This window comes from Dermacentor silvarum, chromosome 6 (assembly GCF_013339745.2).
Source record: "Dermacentor silvarum isolate Dsil-2018 chromosome 6, BIME_Dsil_1.4, whole genome shotgun sequence".
Classification (NCBI taxonomy): domain Eukaryota; kingdom Metazoa; phylum Arthropoda; class Arachnida; order Ixodida; family Ixodidae; genus Dermacentor; species Dermacentor silvarum.
The window spans coordinates 130,869,190-130,879,390 of NC_051159.1; the positions used below are offsets into that span (position 1 = coordinate 130,869,190).

Here is a 10,201-nt window from a genome sequence, read left to right on the forward strand (position 1 = left end):
TACGACTACGCGCACTTTAATTTTTATGCACTTGTTAGCGCTTGAGTAGGGAAACCTGATGCTTCCTATAGTCCTGCACTCCCCTTTCCGTAACCGCTTCAGCTCGCACGTAAGCTTTCGTTCTCAAAGTTTCTGAGTCTAGACATCTGCAAAACCATTTACGTGTAGAAAGTACTGGGCGAAAGCACACGTCTAGCTAGGATTCTAACGCGTGTCGGACTAAGCCATAGCGAAGTACGCCACCTGAGTGCAAATGAAAGCTTTACTTGTCGGACCTCCCAAGTCTGGGCCGCAGGGTTGTTTGCAACGGCACGTTGCAAACAGAGACGGTGCTAACCGAGTAAGAGAGTAGTTAAGTCAGCGCACTTTATTTATTTTTAGGTTGTTTAGGGCTATATGACGCAAGTCTAACATCCGTATGTGTTGCCTGAATGCAAACCAAACCTTTCGTAGTCAGGCCTGACTAGCATCGACATCAAGAGCCAGAACGTTAAGAGTGAAGAAGGTGTACTTAACCAAAGGTCCAGACATAGCCAGGGCCACGCGCTCAATTATTATTTTTTTTTTTGGTACACCTGTTTATCAGCGTCGAAGCAACGGGTGCTCTTTTCTTAGAGCCAACTGCCAGGAGCATGCGATGCTGAAGCACGTGCATGAACGAAAAACATAGAAAGAAACAAACAAAGAGAGAGAGAGAGAGAGAGAGACAGAAAGGCAAGGAAGCGCGATAATGAGAATGAGCGCGTGGTCGGGCAAAGGGAGAGAAAGCGCGCTGCATAATTGAATAAACCCGGCGCTTTCGTTCGGAAGTCTGCGGCGGCAAACCTGCGAGCACGCCCATGTGAAGGCCTCCGCTCCTTGGGTCCTAACGGAAATTAATGGGTTACGTGCCCTGGTTTCGGCTTTTATTTTTGCCCCCGCCCTTTGGACCCCGACGCACCTTGCAAGGCAGTGAAGGCCCAGCTCTTTTCCGCGGGGCGTTTGCATCGCGTTACCCGCCAGGCATCGGGTGGAAGGTTGTCGCACGCTAATGCCCTGCACCCGCGGTTCGGCCCGTCTACGGGCTTCGAGAAAGTGCTGCCTGCACTTTGTGCTTCACCCGTCGCGCCCTTAGCGATTTTCGTCCAATGTTGGTCTGCCTGCCCTTTCATCTCTACTTTACCATTTACCTCCGACCTACGCGAACTGTTTGTGAATTGCGTTTTGTTTGGCGAATACCGGTGTCATATAGTACGATATGAAGACAGGTTGACCTTTTCACTTAGCTCCGGCGAAAGGTCACGGACTGACAGCAAAGGCTTCATCAGAAGGTTGCTATTGCACAACGTTCCCGAACGTGCAGTAAGGATTCCGCGCCTTTCAGACATCGCTTGGATGTACCAAATAAGAACGAAGGCATCTCAATTTCGAAGTCGTGTAACAACCAGCACAGTGATTAAAAAAGAAGACGTAATGCCCGTTTTGATACATTTTCATCCCACCTGATTAGACTCGTTATTTCAGTCATATAGTTACTGTTTGAGCTAAATCTCTTAGGATGATGAGGATGAATACTCGTTGCGAAGAAGATGAAAGCGAAACTATAACACCTCACCATGAATTACCCTTGTCACATGCCTTGTAGGACGTATGAGCCATGGAGCGAAATGATGAGGGAAACGATGCTTATTGCCACATTTCGTCTACGAGACGCTGCTTTACAGAAAAAAAAACTGTATGCAGTCGGCGTGTGGGGATAAGCTAGGTGCTCGGCCAAATGCATAATTGTGGCACGGTGCAAGAACGTTACACTGCTGGGTTGCAAAAAGCCACTGCTTATTTCAAAATCAGCTTATTTCATTGAATTATTTCAAGTGAGCTTTTTGTGTTACAAGCATGAGGGCGATGCTTGTTGAGGGAAGAGTATTAATGAGAGATGTATGGGCCCAGAGAAGTAGAACGCGAATCTGACTGCATAGATGAAATAGCGTAACAGGATGTGCATGGCTTCCAACCTCTCCAACTGATTCCCTAACTAAATATAAATTTAGGGCTTCTATACCCCTTGTGCGATGGTGGCACATGCCCATTATGGGAGATTGGCCAAGAGTGGGCGTGCACCTAATGGCACAAAGCACAGTGGTCCGAGAAAGGAGTGACCCAAATATACGGGATGCCTATTGACTGTAATATAGGAATAGGCAGAGGAAAATTCGCTTTATAACTTAAGTATGTGTTACTGGCACTACGTTTCGAAACGCTTCAATGATGCAGGTGTGGCTGTGTATGCGTAGTAAAGGCAGCATGAAGGACTGGTATTATCAATTTCCTGTGATATTTTTCTTCGATATTTTTTTACTGGTCACATAACATCAGGCTAAGTTTGCTACACGGGTAGAAGCGGCCACTACCGGTGCCGCTGCCGACAAGCAAGCTACGATATCCGCCGGTGTCATCGGCTGGATTTGGGGGTTTCTGTTGCAGGGTTAGTCACATGATTTCAGGGTCACATTTTAGAGCTATTTCAAATTCCCCTCCTCCCCTAACTTGCGTAGCAAAGTTTAGCGTTCAAATTACAGCTTGTAGAACACTCTAGTGACGATTTGTGTCATTGTATTGGCGGTGGGAAGGAATCCTTGTCTGAAAGCGGTCTACCGCGGCGCACTTAAATATATCTGACCAATTTTACTCGGTCAGAGCTAAGCTCGGCCATCGTAACTGCACAGTGCTTTCGATGCCCTCGTAACTTATCTCCATGTCGGAGCGTCGCTGTAGATTTACACATGAAGACACCTCATAAAATGCGACCCTGATGCTGCTGTCAGCACGTATGGTGTGGCCGGCAAAGGCATCTCCATCCGGTTTTCCCCAAAAACGAACATGCGCACTTCACTAGTCTGGCTATCTCGCATAGTTTTACATCATTATTACAGCTCTGAGGCGCAAACTAGAATAACCTTTACCAGACTTTCTGTGAATGTGCCAAAGGACTTGAAACTATTTTCAAAGCTTACTGATCAGTTAAAAGGAATTAGTGCTGCGAAACATGATTCAAACTGAGCGAGTGATTATTGTAGTTTTGCAACCAAGATATCCAGATGTGCCTATCACTTGGACTAAAGTTGGATAATAAGGGCAGCAATTGTGCGGTTTATCGGCGAGGAGTAGCCTTAGGCAAGCTGACGTCAGCGTACATGCAAAGCACTAATCTGCTTACTTGGACTTTAAATATTACCGTACTACCAGGTACTTTAACCACAGAGAAATATCCACAGCATACATAAAGCACAAATGAATACAACTGCCCGGAACAAAGAAATACACGTATCTGGCACAGACAGGAATGCCTAACACACATACAAGTTACAAAATAAAGATCTCATGTGAAGGATTGCCTGTAAGAATGAAAGAAGGAAGCAACATGGTCGGGTATGCACAACAACCACTCAAGAAATGGCGTCGGCTGTTAGCCTTGCTTTTTGGCGCTGCAGCGTCACAACAGTTCCTGGTATTACACACTCATGTCCACGAATAATGTCTGCCGGGTGAAAATGCTTCTGACACACGCGAACGTTGGAAAAGTTGAAGAGAGCCTCCCCCCCCCCCCCTTTTTTTTTTTTTTCTTTTTTCGCTCTGGGTAAATTCGGTGTCACTGGGCAAAACAATAATGACACCTTTTAATCCTTCCCTCTGAAGCCGAACGACAGTGTGGCACATAACAGGTCTTCGGCATCGTCCTTCAAGTTACTGAAGACCATTGGAGCTTCTCCGCAAACGCTGCGTAATGCGTAAAAATGAGTGCGTAATGCCACGACGGAAGCACCTTGCCAACACACCACCCAGCTGCTGCGCAAGCTACGCTGCTTGCCAAGTACCCTCTTACGTCCAGTGGCGCCGCCGCGTGGTCATTGTTGGCAGCGTACAAAGCTATCCCATAGCGTGATGGAGAAGTATCGTGACCTGTGGTATTATCCATCGTAGCATACTTTATACGTGTATTTACTGTTTTCAAAGCAGGAAAATGCATTTTTGAATATTAACAGAGTAGCGGTAAAGTTGCACGTCTCGGTGAATTTTTCAAACTTATGCTACAAAAGTGACATCCTCACTGGCAGACATTTCAATTAGTGTGAAAGTCGTAGAAAGCTGCGAGCTCAGCTGAGCTCACAATGACACCCATTTCGAGCCGGTTGTGTGATCCGCTAACCAAAATTTATTGGCTGCTTGGTCGTTGTTCGTCTCAATTTCTGAGATGTATTAGGGATGTAAGACTTCAGCAGTTTCGCAGATTTAATTTATCGTGTTCTTTTCAGCTGGTACTCCTTCAGCCTATAAAAGGCTTACGGTGAAAAGTTTCGCGTTCATGTTCATGGCCTTGCCCACAAAAAAAAAAAAGAGAAAAAGTTTAGACCTATTTATCAAGCACGCAACGATGACTGTTGATCATGTTGGTACTGAAATTTTCTAAATGTCTCAACGAATTAAGCTACTGTCCTCGTAGTTTTCTTATACTTGGCGCTCTGTTCTTGATCTTCAGTGTAACACTGCCTCGGTGTCTTCTTGTAACTGATTACCACCAGGCTGCACTCCCCACTTTATTTTGCTGCGATGCGGCATCAATTTTTCTCCAAGTCTTCGTCTTGCAGTCCCCAATGTTTATTTTCTGAACTTGTTTTTCTGATTATCCGGAAGAAAACGGTAGATACTACCATTTATAAACATACGGTCACTCTCGGAGCGTCTAGTGCCGAATAGCGCGCCAATCGGCGCCACGACAAAGCCGTCGCAGTTTCTAACAATTCATCAATGCCACACGTTTGGATGGGGTAGAGGCCTGAGGCGTAAGTCAATATATCACTGCGTCCACGCGGCATTTCACATCCATGTCACGTTCCACACTGCTGAAGTGAAGGCCATTGGTCCATTTTTCGATCGTGGCGACGCTGTTTGGTCATGGCGGCAGTGCACATCGCAAGACCCGGATGTGTAGGTTTAACCCTTATCCTGAGAGCTTTTATCTACTAGGAAGTATAAAATTCGTAAAAGAGGTCGCTGTCCTAGTTGATGAACCCATGGGGCTCCGGGTGGGGGAACTTTAACACCTACTGTTTTTTTTGTTTTTTTTTATCCGGCATAGATTTTTTTCATCCTTTTGTTTTTATTACACATTGCAGCAAGATAGTGGTTTGAAGACGTTACAATGAGCGCATTGCGAAATGCGTCAGGGGAAATAACTGGATGTGCTTATTTTAGCTAAGAAAAGAAATGTCGTGACTCATTTAGCCGTCAACTAGCTTTCCTTATGCAAATCTCTTTCCTCTTGGCAATAGTGCATTCCGCGAGCACTAAATGTAAAATAGGTTTGCTGATTTTCGATAAAGTTTACATTCTGCGTGTGATCGTTTAGTTGTACATAACGTCAAAGATAAATATAAATATCGTTTTGCATGAACTCTTTCATATTTAAAAAGAGGTTGCCTTTTTATAATGCACTTTTGTTTTCTTGCAGTGTGCACCAAGTTATAAAATTATGTCACAACGTAACTTTACAACGAGCGCCGAGTCAATCGTTTCTGATGTTTTCAAGTTCTATGGGACTATGCTACACGGCCTACTGACGACAATCGCTATGATCAAGGATTTCACGAATCTCGAGCACATGTATGTTACAATATTCAGGGGACAGCCCCTTCCCACCTTTCTTTTTTTTTATCCTGAGCTAATCCCCCTTTGTCTCTATATAATCATTCTTGTTTGTCCTGATGACAGTGAAAGCTTCCTGTCTGCTCATTACATTCGCTTAGTGAGCGTAGAGCAGACTTCATGGTACACTGGCTTTTGCATAGCATTATTTCCTGCGTCACTTGGCATTTCGAAGGTTTTGCTCTTTCCTTCTTGTCCTCTCGCTCCGTTCCTTCTGTAGCTCGTTAGCTTAACATTTCAGTTTTAGCAATTAGAAATTAGCGACATGGACATCGCTACTTCGTGAGTAACCTTTACTCCTGGATGACATCCATGACGGATGAGGACATTTTGCTTTATTAGTGGGGATAATGTTGTCAATGTTCATTCCATTACCTAAAGGCCAACTGGCAGTAAAACTTTACTTTGGCGAAATTGGTTATAGAGGAGTAGTTTATAGCATTGAATTATTACTTGATAAGCTGCAGAGATAATGATCGCACCATTTTTATGAGCAGTTTTTAAACAGCGCCTAACTTTTCGACGCGTCCACCTAGTGTTTAGCGGATGTGGCGTAAACCCCAACACGTCGCCTCGGAGACTTTGAGCGCGCCGCGAGCAACCATGGGTGACGCCTAATCTCGGAGGTCATGCTTAAGAGTTGCGTATTCACCGTGCTGCGCCACTTCCGGCAAGCAACAATGACGGTTTCTTTTTTCTTTCTTACTTTTATTTTTCGCTTTCAGCATCAAGAACGTTTATTTTTGTGAGCTTTTTGTGTAGACCTTGTTTTAACATGTGTTGTTATGTAGTAAGTGGATGAGCAACACGAGAATAAGGTGAGAGTAGGAGCCAAAGTTTCGACAAGTGGACTTGTCTTCTTCAACGCGTAGTAGTAAGTGTAGTAAGTGAGTGCTTTTGCTATGCAATGTTATACTGATCATAGAAGTGCTCCTTCTAACCCCCTCTGTAACGGCTGGTGAACCGACAGTACGAGTAAATAAAATGAAATAATATTAAAAGAGTTCAATTCATAGCCAGCCTTTCATTTTTCAATACCAGGAAAGGAGGTATCTCATTCCAAGCCGTTTGAAGCAGACGGCCGAGAATGTAAACTCGATAGAGCTTAACTAAGATAGCCAACTCGCCTTCTATGCTTTCATTGAGTACTGTATATTCGAGTGGCTGTCATAGATAAATTGCTATCCTCTTCTCATGACATATCACAAACCTCAAATTCAGCTTCTGGGCTTGATACAAAACGTTTTATCACATATATCAGATCCACGTGCTTGAGAAATAAATCTTTAGAATTTGCAGCTAACAATAGTTAAACGGAGGTGACATTTACGGAAGACATTTGCGAACTTTCTTCGTCATACGTTCATTCATTGTGGTTATACTCCTGCAGATGTCACTAAATCTGTTCGAAATTGCATAGCCTCAAGCTACAAAACTAATTCCCAGGCTTTCCAACAGAAAAAGATTGGCATTGTCGAAGGTGGCCGGATTTTTAAAGCGAAGCTCTCTCTGCCAGATTGTGAAGCAGGTGATCCTGTTTTCTATGAAAAGCCTGCCTTCGTTTCATACATGCGGATGCATCAAATATCCCTGGCTTTTGGATGTTGCAGTCTCTCAAGATTACCTGTGACCGAAATGTAGCTAACATGCAATTATATTTTAGTCTATCCAGTGCAAAAAAAGCAACCGACAAAATTGAGTCTTTTCATGACTGCTTGATAAGTTAGAAATATGACGCTCCCCCTGCCGCATTGTGAAGCAGGTAATCCTGTTTTGTGGCAGAAGCCTGTCTTTGTTTCATGCATGCGGTTGTATCAAATACCACTGCCTTTTGAGTGTTGCAGTCTCCCAAAATTACTTTTGACCGAACTGTAGCTAACACGCAATGAACTTTGTCTATCCTATAGAAAAAAGCAACCGACTAAATTGTCTTTTCATGACTCCTTGATACGTTATAAATATGACTCCCGTTGCATGAAATAGCATTTTATTTTTGAAAACTTGCTAGAATTTTGTTCTTCTGTTTTAAATGTATCTATGTATCTGAAATGCAGTCAGTCGTACAGTATGACGCGCTCGTGGCAAAGGTACCGCTGTACCACTTTGTTGATAACGTCCGAGTACGACGCCGTCGGTTGAGGCCTTTGCGGCCAGAAGTTCTTCTTTTTCACAATATCCACAATCAGAAGCGGTATCTGGAAGAACAAAAAAGGGCTGGGAACGACGAGTGCCTCGTTGATGTAGTGCATCCAGAGCCGCGTCCGGTAGAACTTCCAGTGGACCTCGGCGTTGTCGATTATCTTCTGGAAGGTACCCGTCACGATGGCAATGAGCGAGTTCAGCATGGCAACGAGCATCAGCACCTGGTAGAGGGAGTACATTGTGGAACCCACAAATTCGGTGAACTTGTGCTCGTTGATGGACCCGTCGTCGGCGTTAGCCACCACCACATCCGCCTGGTCTTCGGACGCGACACCCAGCATTCGATGAAACAACGTCTTCATGGAATTCAGGAACGTCGTGAAGGCCGGGTTCTGTTTGACTTCGTCGCCGTCCGGGTCTTTCCTTTCATTCCGTGGTAAGGCTCGTACATACGCGTCAACCCGAATGCGAACGCCAACATGATGCAGACGCAGATGAAAAGGAACCGCACGATCTCGACCATCATGGATGAAATGGACACTTGGAGCGGTCCCAGCTTCGCGCTCTCCTGGAAATAGAACATCAGCTTGAACACGCTCAGCACCGAGGAAACCGCGAACAGGGCCTCGTGTATCAGGGTGCTGTCTGTGCTGGGCCAGTCCTTGCGAGTGGGCACGGTTCCTTCGCTGGGGTCTCCGAGCACCTCGAACCATGCGACTATCCAAAAGATGAAAGTGAGGATAAATACGCTGAGCATGGTTATGTCGTACCAGTGCCACAGGTTCCTGAAGTAGCGCGGCGCGCCGATGGAGTAACAGTGTATGATCTCTTCGAAGACGTAACCCATTACCCAGATGACGATAAGCCACTCGACGCCAGTGCTGGGAGCCCCCCTGGATGTTCTCTGCTTGTCGAGCGATATTTGAAGATAAACGAAGAATACAAAAAGGATCCTCGCCGCAAAGTGGTTCATGTACTTGCTCACGGGGCTGCACCAGTGTTTAGCCGTGGTTGATTCCGGCTTCAGCTTGATCCACACCGCCATAAACGGAAGCGTGAAGAACCGGACCACGAAGTGGAAGAGCTTGACCTCAAATGGCAGTCGGTTCCACGCTTGAAACTCTCCTTCCCACTCGAGGCGAAGTACTTGCTGGACGTGGCAGTGCGTGATGAACTCGCGCTCGTTGTACTGCAGTGCCAGGATGACGCGGGGAAACGCAAGATGTGCCACTCGTCCTTCGAGTCCCGACCGTCGTTCGAGGAGCACGCGGGTCTCCTCGACAGTGCGGCAGTGGTCGAGCAAACAGCAGGTGAAGATTCGAAGCTTCGCGATTTGCTCGTCGTAGGCCCTGCGAAACTCTTCTTCGGCGTAGGACGTCTCCGCCATGCTCTGAACGTAGAGGAAGGAATCGAGTAAAGGGTCTCCCGATACCTGGAGCATGTAGTGGGGATTGCAGATGGCCTTGTACGTGTTTAGGTTGCGCGTCGACACGTTCACTCCTTCTATCCTCATTGCTTTGATGCAGGTTTTGCAGAGGCAAGAAGCCCTGTGAGGAGCTTCGACCACGTTGCCTCGTTTGATGAAGAAGTGGATCAGCGTCCAATGGCCCATCTGCGCTGCCAAAATAACGGGCGATACGTCGGCGGTGTACGCGCCGCTGGACACGTACCCACGTCTCTCGCACTGCGGGTCGGTCTTAATCAGTTCGGTTACAAGGAACTCAGTCAACGGCACGTCACCCGTCTCAACGGCGTGCAACAGCACATCTCTCAGGCGAACCCCGTTCTGCACCAAGAATTTAACCATGGCCAAGTCTTTCTGGCGCACCGCGACGTGCAGCGCCGTGTAGCCTTGACAGTTGAGACAGTCCTTGTTCAGGTTGGGATGAGATGACAGGAACGCTGTCAGGTCGGTAATCTTTGCCGTTTTAACCAGTTCGAAGTATCGCAGCTCGTCGGGCTCCAGTTTCGAAAGCGAGGCAGGTTCCACGGCGTCCCCCGACTGCTCACCGAGGGACGTGGAGGAAGCGACGATGTGTACTTCATCTTCGGTCTCCGTGACTCCGGCGATGGCGTGCATCAGCCTCTTCTGGACTTTCGGAGGCATCTTGATTTACCGCACTTTGTTCCTTCCACGGCCCACAGCTTTCGTTTTTTTTCTTTCTCGCATAAATATACGTTTGCAATGGCGATGTGTCTGAAGGACACAAACACCTCCATTCGAAGAAGAGGCGTACATATTGTTTGATAACGCTAGTTTTTTTTTTTTAAATTAGATGAAAAAGAATGGGAAGGTAGGCTACATTCTAAATTTGTCATGCAAGAAAAATAAGAAGAAAAGGAACGAAACTTCAAAAAAAAAAGAAAATCACCGCCC

At 46.1% G+C, this 10,201-nt stretch overlaps 1 protein-coding gene across 1 annotated transcript; it reads right to left on the reverse strand.

The window, feature by feature from the left end:
* Positions 1-8,191: 8,191 nt before the first annotated feature.
* Positions 8,192-9,931, reverse strand: LOC119456896 (short transient receptor potential channel 4). Its single transcript, XM_037718711.1, has one exon. It carries the CDS (start codon positions 9,929-9,931, stop codon positions 8,192-8,194), a length of 1,740 nt encoding a protein of 579 aa, XP_037574639.1.
* Between the last annotated feature and the right edge of the window lie 270 nt (positions 9,932-10,201).

What these genes read in the sequence shown, in the direction of transcription:
- LOC119456896 (XM_037718711.1), bottom strand. Translation starts at nt 9,931, where the DNA reads ATGCCTCCGAAAGTCCAGAAGAGGCTGATGCACGCCATCGCCGGAGTC.